This window comes from Dysidea avara, chromosome 6, assembly GCF_963678975.1.
Source record: "Dysidea avara chromosome 6, odDysAvar1.4, whole genome shotgun sequence".
NCBI lineage: Eukaryota > Metazoa > Porifera > Demospongiae > Dictyoceratida > Dysideidae > Dysidea > Dysidea avara.
In genome coordinates this window covers 19,641,764-19,666,170 of record NC_089277.1, presented here as the reverse complement: position 1 = coordinate 19,666,170, position 24,407 = coordinate 19,641,764, and the positions used below count along the sequence as shown (strand labels likewise).

Here is a 24,407-nt window from a genome sequence, read left to right as displayed (position 1 = left end):
AATTTAAAATTCCAATTTTTTCCTTATATTGTGATACTTATTTGCTGTATCGATATATTGCTGTATTGATATGTATTGTAGATGCTAATTTATGGAGCCCGCCTATCAATTTTCTGATATATTAGTTTGTAAAAAGATTGAGATTGAGACACTCTAATAGAACAATCACTTGTTCTAGAGTAGTCAGTAAGTGATCTCAGAAGGCTAAAATTTCCTGTAGGTGCATGTATCACGTTCTGTGTACCATTAAGTAACATGTGCACATTTGTTCATGTAGTGGTAAAATGTATCTATCTTCTTGGTGAATAGTTGGATTAGTTCTATGGGTGAATTGGTGAATTTCTTTTCATTGTCTGTTGTGCCAATGAGTTATGATGTGTCATGCACATTAACAGATAATGTTTGTTTATTTAGAATCATTGAATGGCTATTGTCATTCTTGTGGAATGATTAGTTTGGGAATTGATTGGTGAGGTCTAGTTATGTAAACGAATTGTGTATTCACATATGGACTCCCTGCATAGGTCAGGTGCAATAGTTGCTCATGGGGTACCATGAATGGTCTTTAGGAAGACACGTGGTTACAGCCAGGAAAGATGAAAATGGATATAACTTTTCTGGGGCTTGCTGTTCATCAAATGGAGCTGCAGCTTTGTAACACATGTATTGGAGTATAATAGGTGTCACACAGCATACCTGATTCCAAGCACTATATGTTTGCACTAATAACTGTGTCACACAGAGGTGGCATTATGTAACCGCATGTTATGTTACATCTGCATGCATGGGATAATGTGAGGGTGAAACTATAAGTACATGTACCATTTGGACTGGACATCAGAGACGTGATGTTGGACACGAGTTAGCTAAAATGCACCCGTTTCATTACTGGTGCAGCATATATGCGCTGTGCTGGTATGTGCTGGACAACTGCTAGAAAAAGTATACTGACAGGCTGGAGTCGGTAGTCCCTGTGCCCATAAAAGCTAACCCACATGGAGAGATATCAGCAGATGAACCTGCTACCACAAATGCTGTAGTACGCAGAGGGCAGCAGAGAGAAAGACAGTGTGCACCTTATCCAGGTCAGCTGCAGAGTACGCAAGGGAGAGATACCCAATATAGAAAACAGAAACTAGTGCGTCACAGCGATCTTGACCCATGCATGTTCCTTGTAATAAAACATAGCTATTAAGGGGCTTATTATACCCAGGGCCGCCCACAGAGGGGGCAGCTGGGGCATTTTGCCGCGGGCCCCAGCCTGAAAGGGGCCCCAGGAGGCCCCATGAAGGGCCCCTGAATACCTGTTTAAAAGATCGATATACTCTAATAGAGCAGTCAGATCTAAATACTCTAATAGAGCAGTCACAGTATTCTTCAGAGGAGCAGTATAGCAAGCTTATAGATAAGGAGATATGGTTGGTGATGGGTAGTTATTGTCATTGCCAGCAGGTTGTGACCTTTTTTTTTTTTTTTTTTGGTCTTCACCTTACAACTTGGGTGAAGGGTGAAGGGCCCCACTTTAACTCTTTGCCCTGGGCCCCTTAATTTCCCTGGGCGGCCCTGATTATACCTCCCTGAAAGCAGCCATGATAGCTACGCACTTGAATCCGCCAAGAACGTAATGGCGGTACACTGAATGGACCAGAATCTAGGGAGTTCACAAAATGCGCAGCTCTTACGGTAGTTCACAAATTACACAACAATTTATAAATTGTTGCGCATTTTATGTCACAAAATGCGTAGCGCAATTTATAAACTGCGCAGATTCACAATTGCGCCTAACACAGGCACTCACTGTAGGTAGATCTGCACCGCGTCAAAGTCAAAGGTCAAGGCCACCAAAATCGTGCCAATGGACCTTATCCGCAATGACGTCAGAGCACAAAATGGTGGTCGATAGTTTGGGCACTTTTGTACAGAGGGTATGGAACTTATCCGCAATGATGTCATAATTGACAAAATGGCCGTGTATAGCTAGTGTGGGCACTTCATATGTAATCACTAAAATTGCGGATTTCACGACATGTAACTATTGGATAATAAAGGTAAGAGGCTAGATAGCGTGATATGGCAATGCGAAATAGTCCCCCAGATGAAACCATACTTAAGTTTTGGCATTGACGCAAAACCACGTGCATTTGTCTTGAAATTAAGTACGCATGCCTTACCTTGCCCCTTGCTGCAGTAAGTGAACGTTAAAATAGCGAACCGCCATCTCTCCCAATACCCCCTGTACAAAGTGTCCACTATCGGCCGCCATTTAATGCTTTGACGTCATTGGGATAAGGTCCATTGGGAGAGATGGTGGTTCGCTATGTTAACGTTTACATACTGCAGCAAGGGGCAAGGTGAGGCATACATACTTAATTACAAAACAAATGCGCGTGGTTTTGCATTGATAGCAAACTTAAGTCTGGTTTCGTCTGGTGGGACTATTTTGCATCGACATATTGTTACGGATATCTAGGAGGAGCGTTTCATCAACTGGTATAGTGGATCGATCCGAGCGCCAACATGTGCCAAGGACTTTACTACACACGTGACCCAAACTCAAAACCACAATTACATACATGATACCTAACCTAACCTAGTACATAAATGAAAGTCACAACAGTAATCTAACTATATAGAGTCAGTTAATCCTCGACATCCTCCGGGGCCACGGATAAGGTGTTAGTCCAATTCTTAATACGTTCATGAGCCTTGGTAGCAGCATATCTTGATACTCTTGGACAGCTAGTGTTGACATCCCTTGAGACGTGAACATCACCATTGTCAGTAGAAGCAGTTTCATTGTTTGAACTTGCTGGAGTGGCTGCGGTTTCACTAGCCGAGTTCACTTCAAGTGGATATAATTTTACAATTGGTCTATTAGTCCTTCCAGTTTCAGTGGGAATCTTAGCTGACCTTGTAAGTCCATCTAAATCCTTGATCAACTCTTCAATAACTGCCAACTGCCATTGGGCTCTTGGCACATCATCATGCACTAGTACTATATCCCCAACTTTGACAGTTTGCTCCTTGACACCTCCACCCTTGTGAGCTTCTCTCAAGGCAGTTAAATATTCTCTCGTCCATCAAGTCTGAAAATGCTGAAGTAATTGCTCTTGCCTCTGAGCCCTATCTTGGAGTCTAGTTCCTGTTGAATAGGTGGGATCAGTGAGTTCCTCATTCTCAGTAATAGTGTAGGGGAAAGTGGTGATGCGACGGCCATACAACAAGTAGGAGGGTGTCAAAGGTTCGGGGTCAGTTACGTCGGCAGATTGGTAAGTTAAAGGTTGATCGTTCAAAACAGCCTCAATCTCTACTACCAAGGTCTGCAACGACTCCAGAGTGATAAATGATCTACCAAGCACCTTCCTTGCAACAGTCTTCGTCATTCCAATCAGCCTCTCCCAAAACCCCCCATACCAAGGGGCTCACTTTGGTATGAAATTCCATCTTACTCCTCTTGCACTCAAGGCCTCCACTAGTTCCCTTGAAATGAATAGTTTTCTTAATTCTTCTGCTGCTGATTCAAACGTTGAGGCATTATCCGATATCAATACTGAAGGTAATGATTTGCGTGAAACAAACCTACGGAATGCCTGCAAGAACGTTTCAGTACTGAGATCTGTGACCATTTCAAAGTGTACTGCTCTGGAAAGGCCACATGTGAACAGGCATATTACTGTCACATCCAGAATTCTTCACATGAAGTGAAGTCCACACCCGTAATCTCAAATGGTCTACCTTCCTTCGTACGGGATTGTAGAAGTGACGGTGATTCTGGCATTGGATAAGACTTTCCCAGTACATTCAGACAAACTACACATTTCCTGAGCAGCTGTTTCACTAATTGCCTGCCTGAAGGGATCCAATACTGTTGTCTCAAGGCTGCCACTGTATTAGAGACTCCAGTGTGTAATTGTTCCTGGTGAACTGCATATACTATTAATCTTGTCAGAGGATGACTCTTAGGCATGAGATAGGGAAACTTGGTGTCAGAGTTTACAGGAGCATTATGTATCCTCCCACCACAGCATAAGTAGCCGAGTTCGTCGAGGAACAAATGCAGTTGTCGTACAATAGGTATTCGCTTACCCTTGTTAGTCTGAAGGTGGTGTATTTCCTTATGAAAGGATGTATGTTGACAAACATATATCCATTGACGACGTGCTGTGTCAATCTCTGCAGTAGACAGTGGTCCTTTCTTGTGGTTGTTATGATGTTTGACATTGTGGATAAATCTGAGGACATATGCTGTAGCCTTCATAGGGTACTGTATTTTGACACTAGAACAATGTTATGGATACCTGGTATTGTGGTGCTTGAATGAGTTACCAGTGTGCAGGTATCTGCGACAAGTTCTTCTTCAACTTGTAAATGCAAGACTTCACAGACATTCCAGGTGGGCCAATGGGATTCTTGAGTCAACCAGTCTGGGCCATGGTGCCATAGATCAGATGTTTTGAGGCACTAAGAAGATATCCCTCTTGTTAGGAGGTCTGCTGGGTTGCATTCAGTGGGACAGTAATGCCAAGTGAAATTGGGTAACAACCTGTGAATCTCATTGACACGATTGGACACAAACTGATGTAGTTTCTTCTTGCTGAGTAACCAATGTAAGGTGATTTGGCTATCTGACCACATTGTAACATCAAAACTGAGATGGTGAAGAGACTTCAATACAAACTTGCAAAGGCGAGAACCAACAACAGCTGCCATTAACTCTAGTCTAGGGAGAGTGTGGCTCTTCATTGGGACTACTCTTGTCTTAGCCATGACAAAGGATGTCTGATCTCCTTCACAGATGGATATCACTGCTCCGTAAGCTTTCTTACTGGCATTGCAAAAAACATGTAACTTCTTAGGTGCATCATTCATAGGCGTTAGGTAGCACCTCAGGAGCAAAATGTCTGTGGTATCCTGTAGATGTTCAACAATCCTTTGCCAAGTGTCCACGTGTTTCTGTTGTAAGGGTTCATCCCAACTTACACCACATCGCCACAACTCTTGCATCAATATTCTGGCTTGAATGGTTATAGGTGCAAGAAAACCAAGAGGGTCGTATGTCTTGGATGATAGCAGAAGTACCCTTCTCTTTGTGATAGGTTGGTCCTTGAGGTCAAACTGTGTCGCTATATAACCAATGGTGTCTGTAGATGTGTTCCACAAAAGACCCAACAGATTAACAATTGTGTTATTGTCTGCTGTGTCCTCTTTAGCAGAAAGTGTCCGTAATTCTGTGCAGTTTGATGCCCATGCTCTCAAGTTAAATTTGGCATCATTCATTATGGACCTTGACTCCTTGTAATTCTGTATAGCTTGTAAAGTAGTCATACAACCAGAAATGATGTTATCAACATATAGATTATTCTTCATGTCATCTGCTACAGGAGTATTGTAGGAGATAAAGTGATGGCAAAGGGTAGCATGGAGCATGAACAGGGAGCTTGTGAACCCAAACAATACAGTCTTAAAGCGGTACACTACAAGTTCACTCTCTGGGTCAAGAGGTGACGCTAGCCACAAAAACGAGTATAGTTCCTGTCTTCTTTATCAAGGCGGACGTGTAGAAAGGCCTTTTCCAGATCAGTGGAGATCCCAATTGGGTGAGATCGAAAGTGAAGGAGAATGCCACACATATCAGTCAAAAGCGAAGGTCCAGTTAGAAGACAATCATTGAGACTGGGATTCCCTGAAGAACGGAAACTGCAATTGTAAAAAATCCGGATTGGAGTTGTTGGCGACGCCTTCCTAACTGGGTGGTGTGGTATGTAGTGGACATCTGCTGCAAGATCTGGAACAGGTACCCTCTCAATAAAGTCTCGTTGTTCTTGCTCTTGGATTATTTCACCATGAAGTTAAAGGAGTTCAGGTTCTTGACTTATTTTACGAGCCAAGGAGCGTGTCTTTGTACAAACAGTGTAGTTGGATGGGAGGGCTGGGCGTTCCTGTTTCCAAGGAAATTTGACACAGTAAGCACCATCATCTTCACGTTTGATGTGAGACTACAGGTAACGATCAAATATGTCCTGGTTTGATGTGTCAGTTCCTATATCTGTACTTGTGAGTTCTGCCTCCCAGTGGTGTGAAAGATTATCCTCCTCAATTGGTATGGAAACATATAGCACACTAGTCTCAAGCAGGGGGGCGGTCGGCTGGGGTGAGAGGTCCAGAGAGAAGGTACCCTAAATTAAACTGCATGGCTGTTGGACCCTCACCTCTTACGATATGGTCACCCACAAACTGCCAGTAATAGTCTGCACCAATTAATAGGGATATCTCAAACATGTTGTCCTTCGTGACTGGGTTAGCCAATTGGAGATCATTCAAATGTTTCATTTGTAATAACTGGGTGTGGCAGGTGTTCTGCAAAGGTGCAGCAATCATGGGCACCAACAAAACTGATAGGGTGATATGTTCTCCTGACAGTGTTTCAACATCAATGGTAGTCACCCCTAGCTGTTTGAAGGCTGTTGGTTCTCCTCCAAATGCAGAAATGTTGATATTTTCACAGTTGTGTGGGGAGATTCTGAGTTTCTGTGCTAACTTGTTGGACATAAATGAGCGTTGTGCCCCCTCATCAAATAGTATATTAGCATCTGTGTGCCTTCCGTTGACACAAACTGGGGCTACTGCTGTTTTCAATAAGCAAACAGAACTGTTAACTGGTTTAGTTGTAGAGCCTGGTGGAACGATTGCAGCAGTGACGGCTGTTGGATTGTCTGGTGTTGTCTCTGTTGTGGTGGTAACTGCTGTCTTTTGTTCAGTAGTAGTCTGTGAGGTGGTTTCAGGCTTTACTGTGACATCTGATGGTTTGGTAAATTCAGCACCACAAAGGCTAGAGTGGTGTTTCTGCTTGCAGGACTTACAACAAAACTTTGATGTACACTGTGAGATTCTGTGGTGTCCCAAGCAGTTAAAGCAATTCTTTCCCTTCTTTACTATTTCAAGACGTTGGTTAGGATCTTTCACTTTCTCACATCATGTTGAAGGGTGTGTCCCTTTACAAAACAAACAGCTACTCTTGCTTCGTTGTGTATGGTGACTATTAGTATTGGTGTGGAGAGCAGTGGTCATTGGGTCCATACGAGTTTCATAAGAGTTCTTGTGCAAGGGTGACAATACAGACTCTGGTACCCCTATCTCTTTCAGAATCGCATCTTTGAGTTGATTAATGGTCCACTCAGAACTGCCATGTTCACGAGCAAGGTTTCTACAGATGTCAATCAGTAATCTAGTCAGTATGATAGGGACAAGCATAGTTCCATAAGATTCCTCAGTTGTTCCCAGGGCTTTCAATCCTCTGATATAGTGCAACCGGGCATAAACCTCCAAATTTAATTTACTTCCTCGCCCACGCATTTATTTCTATATGCCACTAGATACATTCTATAATGTTTTTATCCTTTCATGTGTTGCTTTGCTCATTAGTATTTCATAATTTTTTTGTTTTTTGTGGTTATACATATTTGCAGTGTCTCAGAGCGTACTTTTATAAATTGTGGTTTTCAACAAATTTCACAGAAAAATCCATAATCTGACTTTACGATGTCATAAAACAAAAACTAAAAAGAAATTTACAAAACCCCAGCTACAAATTTTAGGCATGTCTATCTCCTTTCAGAAAATAATGAGTATAAATTATGTAAAAATTTTGAAGTATGTGGAACTAGATACATTTTTTCAAAACCCTATGAAAATCACAAAAATCACCATAACTTACTTTTAAAACATTTTATTACAAATCTGGTACTACGAATTGTCGGGCTTGATGAGACCTTTCATCTACTAGAAAATTATTGAAAAACTCAAAAGTATATAAACTAGATACAAAAAAACCAAAAACCATAAATATACCATTTTTGAGATAATTGTGTTTGTTGCCATGGTAACCGGTGTACAGATACATGAGTATAACCATGTGCAAAAAACAGAATTAAGATGTGTGGTATATGTCTCAAGTTATAACCAGAAACATGAAATTTAACTTTTTGGAAGTACATGCCGCCCGGTTGCGCTATATGCGTCTCAATCGTATCGTAAAATAGTTGCAGACTAGACAGGGAGTTGGTTGGGCTAGCAATTTCTATGAGGGCTTGCATATGTGCTTGGATAATTTTGTGTGGTTGACCATACTTCCTTGTCAGTAAGGCAATAGCATCGTCATAGTTGTTTTCTGTAAGTGGCAATCCTGCAATTGTCCTTAAAGCATCTCCGTGTAGCTGTGCTTTTAGGTAGTTAAACTTCTGTATCTTGGTAATTGAGGGACAGTTGTGCACAGCTGCGTCAAAGGAATCTCGGAAACTTTGCCATATTAATGTCTCTCCTGAAAAGGTTTGCAAACTTAGCTTGGATAGGCGACTTACAGGTTCTCTTGTAGGCACTGTTGGTGTGTACAGAGGAGCAGTAGCATTTAATGGGCGTGAAGCCGGTGAAGGTGGGTGAGTTGACTCCACACAATGCTTAACCATGCTGACATATTCCATAATGGTATCTTGGATTTCTTCTGATTCCAAGATGTCACTCTGTAGATCATCACTGGTCTGCAATGCTGCAGCTATTTGAGTGTTCAACTGTTGTAAAACTTCTTTCTTCTGGGTTAGTTTGTTCCATATGACAAGTCAGCTTAGCAATGTCAGGGTCTGAAAGGGGGTCATCTTGGTGTCTCATTGGACTCAGTTAATTGTCATAAGGACTTGGGTATTATATTTGATGCGAACTTAAAGTTCCACCAACACGCTTCTGAAGTAGCTATGAAAGCGAACAGGGTATTGGCTTGTATGAAAAGAAGTTTTATCGATTTGAATGAATTTGTACTATCACGGTTGTACAAATCAATGGTTCGACCAATATTAGAATACGGAAATGTAATTTGGGGACCCCATTATGTATTAGATCAACGTAAACTTGAGGGTGTGCAACGGCGTGCTACAAAACTAGTACCATCTTTAAGAGACAAGTCTTACATAGATCAACTGACATCAATGAATATACCATCTCTTTTGTACAGGCACAGACGTGGTGACTTAATATTTCTTTTCAAGATGTTGAACGATTACTTCAATCTGGATCACTCCAACTTTTTTACTTTTTCCCACAATACACAAACTAGAGGTCACGCATATAAATTGCTTAAGCCCCCTGCCCACCTTTCATGTCGGGTCAACTATTTTGGTACTAGAGTAATTAATGATTGGAACAATCTTACGAGTGATATTGTAGGAAATTCTTTATTAAATAATTTAAATAAGCTGTAGATAATTATTTTTATGACTATAGATTTATGTTAATGTAATAATTATATTCATAGTTAATTTTGTTTATTGCATCTAATTTATGTATGTGTATGTATGTAATTGAATGAGTGTATAGGCTTCTAAGCCTCAACCCAAATCACATCATAATCATAATCATAATCTTTCTCTAAAACATCAAGTTTCTTAAGAGTGCGCGTTACATGGGAGCGGTAAGCTGCACGTGATCCTTTCAAACGCTGGATTTCGTCCATGGCAAGTTCTTCTGGAAAGGAAGACTACAAACAATAAATGTTCAATTGAATAAAACGCTTGCTTCTGCGGGTACCGTTTGAATCCAATGCAACGGTACCAGACGTTTCCGTTTGAGGTTAGAAGAGGTCAGTAGACTGCTCGAGGTTACAAACTTGGCGAAGTTACTTGCATCACAGCACCATGTTACGGATATCTAGGAGGAGTGTTTCATCAACTGGTAGAGCGGAGACGATCCGAGCGCCAACACGTGCCAATGACTTTACTACTCACGTGATCCAAACTCAAAACCACAATTACATGCATACATGATACCTAACCTAACCTAGTACATAAATGAAAGTCACAACAGTAATCTAACTATATAGAGTCAGTCAATCCTCGACACACATCACGCTAACTAGCCTTTTACCTTTATGATCCAATAGTTCCATGTCGTGAAATCCGCAAACAAAGCTCTTCTTAGTGATTACTTACGAAGTGCCCACTAGTCTCGCGTGGCCAGACCACTTTTTCTCGGCACGGCACTTATCGATTACATTATAAGCGTCTGCTCGGAAAAGGGTCTGGTGACAACTCGTTCTGGCCTAATTTGTCAGCGCCACCTGGACTTATGTAAATCGGCATCAACGCCACCTGTCAGCCGCACAGGAGTTACAACTTTTGGAGCGGGCGCACCATACAGCTGCCGTTCACAAATCGTTATCTACAGAAGCATGTAGGTAACGAGAACGAGTTGTCAATTCGGTTGTCACCAGGCCCTTTTTCGAGTAGGCGCTTATAATTCAATCGATAAGCGTCGTACCGAGAAAAAGCTTTAGTTAAGGTAGCTAGTTTTGTAGTTAAAGTACTTAGTTTGGTAGTTAAGCTAGTTAGAATTTTGTATAGCACATTTGTGATTATTGTATAATACTCTAGAAAAAGCGGTCTGGCCATACGGGGCTAAGTGCCCACACTATACACGGCCATTTTGTCAATTATGACGTCATTTCGGATATGGCGGTTCGCTATGTTAATGTTTACATACTATCTAATCAAAAACAGCCAAGCAGTAAAAAAAGGTGCGGCCCCCAAAAAGGCCATGGTAAAAGATGTGAAATCCAAGATGGCGGCCAAGAAATGGCTGTGATGGTAGGTTAATGGTTAAATTTTAATAACGACATTTCAGGTAAATTTAGTGCCAAGACCAACACTGCTTGAAGGTTCTTAGTTTACTAATTTGTTAAGATGCCTTACTGTAGATATACTGATAGTAAAGTGTCAGTAAACTTAAGTATATGGAACATAATTATTTTACTAAGTTTTAAACTCTCAGTAAAACATCAGTGAATGCGGGTTTACTGAAAAACTACTAAAATAACAAACAATTAACTGTTCCATGTACTGGGGATATACCACTGTAGTAAACTAAGATACTTCAAGCAGTGCAAGCGGCACAAAATTCACCTGAATTGTCGTTATTAAAATGTAACCATTAACCTATCATCACAGCCATTTCTTGGCTGCCACCTTGGATTTCACATCTTTTTTCACCATGGCCTTTTTGGGGGCCGCACCTTTTTTTACAGCTTGGCTGTTTTTGGTTAGATATCACTTCTTTTTGTATTTGTATACTGCAAAGTACCCATGTGTTTTTTTCTTTACCACAGGAAGAAGAAAAGAACTTAAAGAAGAATTTTAGTACTTCAATTATTTTTGATTTTATTAGTAATTATACAAATTATATACATATATTTATTACATGTCCATTATTCCCCACAGGATATTTTTTTGCAGCTGATCTCTCTACTGGGTGACTTGAAATGTAGCTGAACTAGCTATATACAGGATGGTTTCTTTGTAGCTGAACTCTCTACAAGGTGACCTCTTCTAGCTGGTCTCTCTACAGGGTGATTTGTTTCTAGCTGAACTCTCTACAGGTGATTTGTTTGCATCTAAACTCTCTACATGGTGGTTTCTTTGTAGCTGAACTCTCTACATGATGGTTTCTTTGTAGCTGAACTCTCTATAAGGTGACTTCGTCTAGCTGAACTCTCTACAGGATGATTTTTTGTAGCTGAACTCTCTACAGGGTGATTTGTTTGCAGCTAAACTCTCTACATGATGGTTTCTTTGTAGCTGAACTCTCTACAAGGTGACTTCGTCCAGCTGATCTTTCTATGGGGTGATTTGTTTCTAGCTGAACTCTCTACAGGTGATTTGTTTGCAGCTAAACTCCCTACATGATAGTTTCTTTGTAGCTGAACTCTCTACAAGGTAACTTCTTCTCTACAGGGTGATTTGTTGTAGTTGAATTCTCTACAAGGTAGTTTGTTTGAGGCTGAACTCTCTACATGGCGGTTTCTTTGTAGCTGAACTCTCTACAGAGTGATTTGTTTGCAGCTGAACTCTCTACATGATGGTTTCTTTGTAACTGAATACTCTACAAGGTGACTTCTTCTAGCTGATCTTTCTACAGGGTGAATTGTTTGTAGCTGAACTATCTACAAGGCAACTTCTTCTAGCTGATCTCTTTACAGGGTGATTTATTTGCAGCTGAATTCTTTATGTAGTGGTTTCTTTGTAGCTGAACTCTCTACAAGTTGACTTCTTCTAGCTGATCCCTCTACAGGGGGATTTATTTGTAGCTGAACTCTCTACAAGTGATGTATTTGCAGCTGAACTCTTTATGTGGTGGTTTCTTTGTAGCTGAACTCTCTACAAGGTGATCTCTTCTAGCTGAACTCTCTACAGGTGATTTTTTGCAGCTAAACACTCTACATGGTGGTTTCTTTGTAGCTGAACTCTCTACATGATGGTTTCTTTGTAGCTGAACTCTTTACAAGGTGACTTCTTCTAGCTGAACTCTCTACGGGGTAATTTCTTTGTAGCTGAACTCTCTATATGATGGTTTCTTTGTAACCGAACTCTCTACAAGGTAACTTCTTCTAGCTGATCTTTCTACTGGGTGATTTGTTTGCAGCTGAACTCTCTACATGGTGGTTTCTTTGTTGCTGAACTCTCTACAAGGTGAATTCTTCTACCTGATCTCTCTACAGGGTAATTTGTTTGTAACTGAACTCTGTACAAGGTGCGTTTTTGTGGGTGATCTCACTGCAGGTTGATTTGTTTGTAGCTGAACTGACTAAATGGGTGATTTGCTTGTAGTTGAACTCCTTGCATTGTGTCTAGTTTCTAGCTGATCTCTCTACAGGGTGATTTGTTTCTAGCTTATCTCTCTACAGGTTGATTTGTGTGTAACTGATCTCTCTACAAGTTGATTTGTTTGTAGCTGATCTCTCTGCAGGTTGATTTGTTTCTAGCTGATCTCTCTACAAGTTGATTTGTTTGTTGCTGATCACTCTAAAGTTGATTTGTTTGTAGCTGAACTCTCTGCAAAGTGTTTTGTTTATAGCTGACCTCTCTTCAGGGTGATTTGTTTCTAGCTGATCTCTCTACAGGGTGATTTTTTGTAGCTGACCTCTCTTCAGGGTGATTTGTTTCTAGCTGTCCTGATCTTTCTACAGGGTGATTTTTTGTAGCTGACCTCTCTTCAGGGTGATTTGTTTCTAGCTGATTGCTCTACAGGTTGATTTGTTTGTAGATGAACTCTCTACAGGGTAATTTGCTTGTAGCTGAACTCCTTACATTGTGTCTAGTTTGTAGCTGATCTCTCTACAGGGTGATTTGTTTGTAGCTGATCTCTCTACAAGTTGATTTGTGTGTAGCTGATCTCTCTGCAGGTTGATTTGTTTGTAGCCGATCTCTCCACAGGGTAATTTGTTTGTAGCTGAACTCTCTCCACAGTGACTTGTGTGTAGCTGAATTCTGTGTAGCTGAATTCTCTAGAGAGTGACTTAATTGTAGCTCAATTCTCTACAGAGTGCATGACTTGTTTATAGCTGAACTTTCTTCAGTGTGACTTGTAATGTTCTGAATCTCTATAGTGACATATTTGCTTAATTCTCCACATGGTGACTTGCTTCTTGCTGAACTGTCTATAAGATTAACTGTTTGCAGCTGAACTCCCTACAGAATAACTTGTGATGTAATAAAATTCTATAATGGAGTAAATAAATTAGCCGAATGCTCTATTAGGGTGACTGTTCTATTAGAGTATCTCGATCTCGCATTTGCAACACGTAGTTGGCTTTCGAATCCTGACTCAGTGGTTTGTAATCCGATTCTTCTGTACTACTGCAAGGCCTTTCTATGAAGATTATTCCAGCTATACACCGATTTTCAGCTCATTGCTCTAAGCGGTTTGCCTAGTAGGTGTGAAAACTAATACTTCTTTCATTCATAAAAATCGATCGCGTAATTGTGACACAGGTTGGATTTTGTGTCATATCTCCATGGTCTTTATCTCGATTCCTTTTAAACCACCAAAAGGCACCCCTACGATGGTTACTCCATCTACATAGCAATTTTCAACTCATTCCATGAAGCGGTTTACCCTGTAGGCGTGACAACAAATAGATCTTGTTTTACGCGAATAATCGGTCATAACTCCTGAACTATTGATCGGATTTGTACCAAATTTGATGCTAGGATTCGCCATTGGACTCCCTTTCTGTGTGCCAAATGTCAAGGCGATCAGAGTACGCGTTTGCTTGTTATAGCAATTTTTGCAAGTGTGCGAAAAGACGAAGAAGAAGAAAAAAAAACGAAACTTTGGCGGCTCGTATCTCGGAAATGGTCGGAGCTATTTCCTTCAAATTTGGAATGTAGACTCCCCTGGCTGGCGGGCAACTGTGTAGCAAAGTTGGTTCCAATCGGATAAGTGATCACCGAGATAAAATGGTGTGAAAATGACGTTTTCGTTCTTCCTGTCAATATACTCACGGCTGTGGCGCGCCGGCTTCTTGGACCGCACGACACACTACCGTGTGTCTTGATAGCAAGGGGAAAGGTGAGGCATACATACTTAATTACAAGACAATGCGCGTGGTTTTTCGTCGATAGCAAACCTAAGTCTAGTTTCGTCGGTGGGACTATTTCGCATCGCCGCATCACGCTAACTAGCCTTTTACCTTTATTATCCAATAGTTCCATGTCGTGATATCCGCAAACAAAGTTCATTTTAGTGATTACGTGCGAAATTCCCACACTAAACACGGCACTATGACGTCATTGTGGATAAGGTCCATTCAACGTCAACCAGCTTCCAATCCACAATTGAAAAGTCCCGAAATATCGTTGTTAAGTCACCGGTCAAAGGTAGGAAAAGGCTCTTAGTCACAGTGCAAAGCGAAATTTCGGCGCCAAAGACTTTGACCGCGGTAGCAAACCTACAGCGCGTACCTACGTGACACCCCTTGTTTGTAGTCTAAGAGTGTCTCTACGATTTTGAAGACTGTTCCATCTTAGGGTAGTAATCATCTCAGTAACACTATTTGTATAGCGGTAATCACCAGTTACAAATATCTTGCTGCTGGTCGTTGTACAGATTCCAGTTTTTCGATGTTATGCTTAGTAGCTATGGGGATCCCAGGAACAAACAGCGTAGCTACTCTATAATTGGGCAAACATGAATCAAATACGCATCAGCTTTTATTTGGCATTTACATGATGATAAATGCCTCTTTACGAAACCTAAAGCACAATTAATTTTGTTTTTTTACATACAGAGTCGGATATGTTTGTTGAAATTAAGCTTGGAGTCAATGACAATTCCTAAGTATCTAGCTTCATTAATATTTTGGAGAGGCTGGTCATACAGTGCATAAAAGAAAGTGAGCATATATCTGGAGCATAGCTAATGTAGTATTGAAAAATAAAAGAAGAAAAAAACTATTAGAACATTACAGTAGCTACCTAAGCTCATGCTTGTATGTGTGTACTATAAAGCATTAATAAATAAATAAATAAATAGTTATGCCAGTTTATTAGCAGATATATCACATAAAACCAGTATGTAGCTATAGCTATATAATTTACCCTGTAGCTTGTTGTTGACATGATCTTTTCACTAACAGCAGTAGCAATATGAACGACAGTGCTACCAACGCACTAGTTCTCAGAAGCTTCATGCTTAGCTATCAAGGCTTGTAGGACAGACAAGCCAACTATTTTTGACTAAGCTGATACACCATATAGATCAAGATAATTCAATCTATATTTGCTAAGCATTGTAAAGATGATGTAGCTATTTATATGTTTGTGCAATTCGCACTATAAGGCAACCTGAATACAATATTAACCAGTTACCACAATAATACTGTGCAGTGCACTTTTCGGCTTCTTGTATAGCTACGTACCATGACTTCACTAGTGTGCATCAAGTTGATTGCCAATATTAGTTACAATGTAAACTTTTACTGTTATATATATATCTGCATACTCACATGTGGTAATCAATAGCGCAAAACTTTTTGAAGCTTCACCATTAACAATAGTTCTGCCGTGACTACTTTAAAGCAGCAATATGGATAGCTAACCTGTAAAGTACTGTATAAGATGTTTTGAGAGGCTTGAAATAGTGACATAAAAGCTTGCGTGAGGAAGACAAGTAGCCAGTGGTGAGGTGTATATATATATACGTTGATTTATTTGGTCTTGGGCACTTATTCAGCATTAATTTGTTAACTGAGTAGCTATAATTATTATATAGCATGTGCATAGCACGTAATGCAACCGTTAACTCTTACATTTTATAATTTTGATATTTAGTTAGTTCTTAGTGTTGTAGCCTGCTTTGTATTTGTGTATATACTGAAGTAAGCCTTATGTGAATGATTGTTTAAATTGCTGCATAGATCAAAGTATATGAATAATCATCATGGGTTTTTGAAAACAGCAGCTGTACAGCAACCACCTATATACTAAAGTGACATACACATAATGAGAATGGTAAGCACTGCACATTGCAGAGATGTGAAAAAATAAAGCATCTCACATACAGAAGCCATGCAGTTAATAGCATAACTTTCCCTTACTGAATGGACCATTGAACTGTTAGTTATTATGATGTCTTAGAAAGCCTATTAAGGTATAACATGGTCATAATTCAGTGAATTGTTTAAAGACCCTAGTCTCACTGTGGCAAAAGCCAAAGTTGAGAAAGTAAAAACCACATGCAAAACAACGGACTGTAATGTCCAAATAAGTACACAAACCCTGTTGTGTCTTGACTTCCTCAATAAAACAGAAAACTTTATAGCAAAGCTTTAAACATTGAAATTACAAATAAAATATGAAATATTCTGAAATTTAGCCAATTTTCAAAATAATGTTGTTGAGTGTTTTCCAAGTGCATGGATGACCCATCCTCATACACTTATTCATTGTTAGTACATACAGTAGCTATGTAGCTACCCCTCACCATTACTTATTTTCAAAACTATATAGTAACTGGACAGATTAATTGTTATACTTTTGAATTCTACCCATTAATTTTTATAATTAAAACTGTTCTTTTGAACTATAGAATCATACACTAAAATTCAATTATTTATAGTACATTAATGTTTATAATTAACACTAATCTTTTGAACTATAGCATCATCAAAAGCCTAAAAGCCTGTATATATTATATATTGTTGCTTTGTTTTTCAAAGTTTTTCTGGGGGGAGGGAAGTATGCCCGCAGATTCCCTAGTTATTATTATTATTGGTAGCTTTACGGTGACCAGCACTGTAGTTGGTAATAAATCCTGTCAGCCTTTCCCACCAATTGGCACTTCACCACATAACTCTTGGGATGCTTGTCTGATTGTTTAATAAACAACAAGGTTGACGATGTTTAGACATATATGGTCATCTTGTGTAGCCACACCACCTTTCTTCTATTGTCATTGGATCACACAGCACAGTATAGCAATTTAGTTCTGCCACTCCCCAGATTTTGGAGATCCTCTGCACAGCTTCTGATTGCTGTGAAAGACCAACCATTACATCAGAATCTTTGCACTCAAATGACTTGCAAATAAAGCCCAAAATTCGATAAGCCTTTCCCTTATCTTCAACTACTGATAAGTAAGGTGATTGCTGTTTCAGTCAATAACAATTAAAGGACTGTTATCAAGACACACGGTAGTGTGTCGTGCGGCCCAAGAAGTCGGCGCGTAACACCCGTGAGTATATTGACAGGAAGAAAGAAAACGCAATTTTCGCACCTCCGTAGCTCTGTGCTTCCTTGATGAAACAAGACGATTTTTGCTGTGGACATGCCCTCCAACTTCAGCACTCCACATTCCAAATTTGAGCGAAATCGCTTCACGCGTTCCCGAGATATGCGACTTCAAAAATTGGCTCAGTTTCTTCGGTTTTTTCTTCTTATTTTTCTTTTTCTCGTCGCACACTTACAAAAACTGCTATAAAACGTGAACGCCACATCCGATTACCTTGAAATTTGGCACACAGAAGGGGGATATAAAGGCGCATCTCGGTACCAACTTTGGCTGGAATACGATAAACAGGCAAAGAGTTATGAGCGATTATTCACGAAAAATAACACCAATATGTTGTCACGCCTACAGGGTAAACCGCGTATGGGAAGAAGCTGAAAATCGGTGGGTGAATAGGTTAACTATTGAACCTCAAACCTTTTGTGGTTTGAAAGAAATCGAGCTAAAAAACAGTAAGATACAACGAAAAAACCAACAGTGTGTAACAATTATTGTTTTATTATTATTATTCCGGCCCTAATGGCACTCCCATCCTCCCCGATCTCTAGCTAGAAGTTAAACCTAATTTAATTTATAACAATTACGCAATCGAGATTAGGTAATTAAAAAAAAACGACTGCTTGCCACGCCTACCAGGTAAACCGCTTGGGGTAATGCTTTGAAAATCGTTGTACAGATGGAGTAATCATCTTAAAAAGGCTCATCAATGGTGTAGAAGAATCAGACTTAAAGCCACGGAGTTATAACACGAAATCCAACTTGGTGCAGCAAGTGCGAGATCGAGATACTCTAATAGAGCAGTCATCCTAATAGAGCAGTCACCCTGAAGAGAATTCAAGAGATCAGTTAGAAACAAGAAACCTGTATAGAGATCAGCTACACACAAGTCACTCTGTAGAGAGATCAGCTAGAAGATGTTACCTTGTAGGGAGTTCATCCAACTATGGAAAGAGATAGTTCAACTAGAAGAAATCACCTTGTAGAGTTCAGCTACAAAGAAACCACTATGTAGAGATTTCAGTTACAAACAAATCGCTCTGTAGAGAGATCAATAGAAGAAGTTACCTTGCAGAGAGTTCAGCTACAAAGAAACCATCATGTAGAGAGTTCAGCTACAAACAAATCTCCCTGTAGAGAGCTTAGCTAGAAGAAGTTACCTTGTAGAGAGTTCAGCTACAAAGAAACCATCATGTAGAGAGTTCAGCTTCAAATAAATCACCCTGTAGAAAGATCAACTAGAAGAAGTCACCTTGTAGAGAGTTCAGTTACAAAGAAACGACCATGTAGAGAGCTCAGCTACAAACTAGTGACCTTGTAGAGACATCAGCTAGAAGAAGTTACCTTGTAGAGAGTTCAGCTACAAAGAAACCATTCTTTAAAGAGCTCAGCTGCAAACAAATCACCTATACAGAATTCAGCTACAAACAAATCACCCTGTAGAAACATCAGCTAGAAGAAGTTACCTTGTAGAGAGTTCAGTTACAAAGAAACCACCATGTAGAGAATTCAGCTACAAACAAATCACCCTGTAGAGAGATCAGCTAGAAGAAGTCACCTTGTAGAGAGTTCAGCTACAAAGAAACCATCATTTAGAGAGTTCAGCTTCAAACAAATCACCTGTGGAGAGTTCAGCTACAAACAAATCTCCCTGTAGAGAGATCAGCTAGAAGAAGTTACCTTGTAGAGAGTTCAGCTACAAACAAATCACCCTGTAGAAAGATCAGCTAGAAGAAGTTACCTTGTAGAGAGTTCAGTTACAAAGAAACCACCATGTAGAGAGTTCAGCTACAAGCTAGTGACCTTGTAGAGACATCAGCTAGAAAATTTACCTTGTAGAGAGTTCAGGTACAAAGAAACCATTCTGTAAAGAGCTCAGCTGCAAACAAATCACCTGTACAGAATTCAGCTACAAACAAATCACCCTGTAGAGAGATCAGCTAGAAGAAATTACCTTGTAGATAGTTCAGCTACAAACAAATCACCCTGTAGAAAGATCAGTTAGAAGAAGTTACCTTGTAGAGAGTTCAACTACAAAGAAACCATTTTGTAAAGAGCTCAGCTGCAAACAAATCACCTGTACAGAATTCAGCTACGAACAAATCACTCTGTAGAGTGATCAACTAGAATAAGTTACCTTGTAGATAATTAGCTACAAATAAATCTCCCTGTAGAGAGATCAGCTAGAAGAAATTACCTAGTAAAGAGTTCAGCTACAAAAGAAACCACCATGTAGAGAGTTCAGCTGCAAAGAAATCACCCTGTAGAAAATTCAGCCACAAACAAATTGCCCTGTAGAATGATCAGTTAGAAGAAGTTACCTTTTAGAGAGTTCAGCAACAAAGAAACCATTCTGTATAGAGCTCAGCTGCAAACAAATCACCTGTACAGAATTCAGATACAAACAAATCACCCTGTAGAGAGATCAGCTAGAAGAAGTTACCTTGTAGATCGTTTAGCTACAAACAATTCACCCTCTAGGGAGAGCAATTAGAAGAAGTCACCTTGTAGAGTGTTCAGTTACAAAGAAACCACCATGGAGATTTCTGTAATCAATATAAATGATTATGTATTATATATACATATATAATTTGTACATTTACTGATAAAATATTTAAAGTACATCTACTTCATCTTTTCTTCTTCCTGTGGTAAAGAAAAAAGATAGGTTAAAAAGTCCCAAAGCTGGCCATAGGCCGGCTTTGGGGTATACAAATACCAAAAGAAATGAAATCTAATCCAAAACAGCCATGCTGTAAAAAAAGTGGCTGTGATGGTAGGTTAATGGTAAAAATTTTAATAATGACAATTCAGGTGAATTTTGTGCCAAGACCAAGCGGCACAAAAATTCACCTGAATTGCCATTATTAAAATTTTACCATTAACCTACCATCACAGCCATTTCTTGGCCGCCACCTTGGATTTCACATCTTTTTTCACCATAGCCTTTTTGAGGGCCGCACACTTTTTATACAGCATGGCTGTTTTGGATTAGATAATAAGTTGCATGCATACTGAAATTGTGATTGTCATGGTTGGTTGGTAAAATCAGATACTCACATCAGAGTCCACCTATCAAATAACCTAGTCTTCATCCCAATGACACGACCTCCCTGCCAGTATTAATATTTAGGTCACGTCACTATCAAATGTAATGATAAATTAGCATAGGCACTAAAATTACCATGCGGGTGGGTGACATCAAACAAGAAATATACTATTGGTGGCCTTTGTCAGTATTGAAATAACTACTTCAAAAAAAGTCTCTATAATGAGAGAAAATTGACCACAAATCTATATCCAATGCTCAGTATTGGGTCTTGTGCATGTGGTCTCATTTCAGTTGTCTGAGGAAAAGTCAGTAAAACCAAAACATAGATGGGATAAATACAGGCTGTATTTGTATATGAATTATGCTGTGTAATATATTACGCTGTGTGTACTTATCTCATTTATTCTCTCTCCTACACTGTTAAAAATAAGGAGTATCTGTTACTCCCCTAGGGGAGTTCCCAGTGTAGGGAGGATTTAACACCCCTATATTTTTGTGGAGAGTAACTAACACCCTGCAAAGGAGTAACAGGAACCCTTTGAAAAATCTATTGCAGGGAGTTTTAGTTACTCTAGGAGAGTTCACATAAGCATGCAAGGTGTTTCCTTTACTCCATGAAATTCTACAAATGACTCTGTATAAAATCTCAAATGATGTTAAAGACACAGCAAATCTGTAGCAAAGTGTTTACAATATCCAGCTTTATAATATTGGAAAGTCACTCAAGAGATCAGTATCAAGGCTTCATTTCATCATCAGCAAATGACGCTTCACTGCCATTTCACTGGAGTTACTGCCTGCCACATGACATGTTATCAGCTGTAGTAAATAGCAGTATAGTAAAGAAATATTCAACAATCACATACTTGTTACCTGTATGGCCGAAGGTACATCACACGCAGTTGCCAACAAAGTTGTAAAAACAATTCTGCCACACCAGCAGCATCGGTAGTGTAAACTAAAATAAGCACAGTTGTTATCATGCAAAACAGCACATTTTTGCTACCTGGAGTTCATCATTTTTGTTTGTCTATTTGTTCACTGATTTCTTGCGGCACCTGTAATATATATGTTTACAAATTGTTGTACAGTCACTGTATGTTAACACACTTACTGGATGTTGTTTAAATTCTATGTTCTCAGTGACATTGAGACACCCGTGCTAAAAAAGTAAATATGTGCTTAAGTAACTATAAACATTATCTCCTTAAAGGTCTTGGAAAGTTGACGAAGTTGAAGACACACAATGTACATTGTATCATAAAGATTCTTGTTAACTGCAGACGATATATCTTACTAGTTAATTCCAGTGAATCTATATGTAATTATGTAAAGACACTGACAATGATACAGGCTACTGACCTTACCAGCAATATCATTGTGTCCGGCTGCTAACGTCACCTGAAAGGAGACGGACATGATATGTACACCATGTTTAAGCTAAGTGGCTTTCCTCTCCTCCCTCAAGTCTTCAACTTCTTACACACTGAATACTAGTAGCTAGCGGCAGGGCCGGAGCCCAGAGATTTTGAGTGGTCCGGCCATCCATGGACTGCAATGGAGGTCATACTAGTTCTTATTGATCTGATGTGATTTTTAGATCATGTGATACTCAACTGCATATGCTAAGCACACAGAGCATGCCAAGTTAGGGGGATCTGGGGGCATGCTCCTCCAGGAATATATTTGAGAATATATGCTCTGAAATGGCATCTGGAAGCTATTTTACTTGCAAAGCCTTTTTCTTCTTTTTGTTAACATCAAGAGTATATAATGGGGAGGGAGAGTATCGAACTACGCTATACGCTGTAAAAAATGAGCCCGTAAAGTAACCCGCATACTTTCGTTTCTTGTCGTAAACCTGACCACTGTTGATTGCTCAGATTTAACACCTTAAATGTTTTAACGGGCGGTCCGTATGGAATCGCAATGGCTGAAATTCCATTTAGACGTGTCACTTTAACTAGTACAACTGTCGAGGCGAGGCATGGGATGGCAACCATGATGAAATCTCTACCATGATGAAATATCGAAATCTCAACCTTGCTCGACCATGATGAAACCTTGATGTTTGCTTTCCAGGTTAGTCGCGTCTGTCTTTCTCTTTGTACGGCGAGTTCCTCTGCGTAATGTGCCATACTTTTCTGTAGTACACCATTCTTTCACTCAGTAGTCACATCTACAAAGTGCGCCCACTGCACTTATAATTAGTGACCAATCAACACAAATCACCGAGTCGTTTGAACGATGCCATAGGACTTTACGGGCTCATTTTTCACAGCGTATAGCGTAGTTCGATACTCTCCCTCCCTATTATATACTCTTGTTAACATTAAGGATATATACTGGTAATTTTGTACTACAGTGTCAATTAATTCAATTTCATAGGTAATTTTACTTTCAAAGTTTCAATGAAAACTTAGTTCTTTGAGATACAGAAGTCATTGGGTTTGTAACTGCTAAGGCATGCATGACATCGTCACTTGTGTGATCAATTAGCCCAATGCAATGCAATGCAGATGATGCACTGGAACTTTTGGGTGATTTGAGGACAATTAACATAGATGTAATGGTTTAGACTAAGTAGAACAGTGGCTATATGCTATACCACTAGGGTATTGCGATGACTGTTCTATTAGAGTATATTATGATGACTGCTCTATTAGAGTATCTCAATCTTTTTTCAAATTCAAGTAGCTGAAAAGTGGTCCGGCCAGTCTGGCCCTGACCTGGCTAGCAGTGAGTGGGCTGAACACTGCACGTACTAGTCTGTGATACGACTGAATTTTATTCTCTTTCCCTGAGTCTTGAACTATTTCTGCTGTGTCACAATAAGGTGCCTAAACCCTCACGAGCAGTGGTGACTTCCGTTGGAGCTAGTTTAATAAACCCGGTGTCACAGTGATATGTGTTTCCCCGAGTTTTGTGTTCCCCGCACACATATCACTAGGGTAGGGTCCTCCTTACAGTAGTGTTATGGCCTGGCTACGCTGTCACCTTAGTTTTTCGCTGCTACGTTCAGCAATTGCTTGTCTCAGGGGAGCACGCTCCCACAGTGGCTGCCCGGCCAGCCATAGGGCTCTTGACCTTGCTCTGATAGAAGGTCAGGTGCCTTTCCCTTAATCCAATAAATATTTTAGTCTTTCTCTTGGCTAGCACTTCAACATCTAGTGCTAGGGGTGGTGGCAAAGGGTTCTGGATACCCCGGGGAAATTATTTATAAAAAAAAACTAGGGTAGGGTCCTGTAACAAAATTTTTGGTCCGGGTGCATAAACAGTCCGGCCAGACCGCATATGTTCGACATAAATGGTCCGGCCAGACCAGCTATGACAACAAAAATGGTCCTACCCAAGCAAAACAGGTCCGGATTATAAATGTCAATACTAAAGTTAATTAAGCCACTCGTCACTTGCTGTGACTAACTATACTGAGTGGCAAAAATAATACCTATTATACCTAATTATATATACTACCAACTTAAGGTTAGCTACGGGATACTGAGCGACTGTCAAACAAAAATTTTATTACGTAATTAAGGCGGGCTTGGTGTTGTGTTGTATATCAGCTGGTAACAGGTTTAAATTGTTGGGAGAATCATAGTGTGCTGACTGGACAGGTACAAGGTACAAGAAAACACACGTAACAATACAAGATAACATAGAAACAACACACTTAGCAACTGGCGCACCTGTAAGCACATGCGTAGTTTTGATGACTAATGGCGATATTTTCCTGAACCAAAAATCAGGACTG

General features: G+C 39.8%; 1 protein-coding gene and 1 long non-coding RNA gene across 4 annotated transcripts in view; both read right to left on the bottom strand.

Moving 5' to 3' along the window:
• Positions 1–15,583, bottom strand: part of LOC136259110 (uncharacterized) — a 294,792-nt gene extending 279,209 nt beyond the window's left edge. For both annotated transcript variants that reach the window (XM_066052532.1, XM_066052533.1), the window contains exon 1: positions 15,417–15,583. In XM_066052532.1, the coding sequence (XP_065908604.1) occupies positions 15,417–15,508 (92 nt within the window). In that variant the 5' untranslated portion in view covers positions 15,509–15,583. The remainder of the gene's footprint in view (positions 1–15,416) is intronic.
• A 5,753-nt stretch (positions 15,584–21,336) lies between these two features.
• On the bottom strand, positions 21,337–24,407 carry LOC136258748 (uncharacterized). 2 transcript variants are annotated; one of them, XR_010702972.1, is made up of 5 exons: positions 22,016–24,407; positions 21,768–21,968; positions 21,660–21,711; positions 21,527–21,611; positions 21,337–21,472 (listed from the first exon to the last, which is right to left on the bottom strand). It is a non-coding gene; the product is annotated as an uncharacterized lncRNA (long non-coding RNA). The 2 variants fall into 2 exon arrangements; XR_010702973.1 differs by having other exon boundaries at positions 22,021–24,407.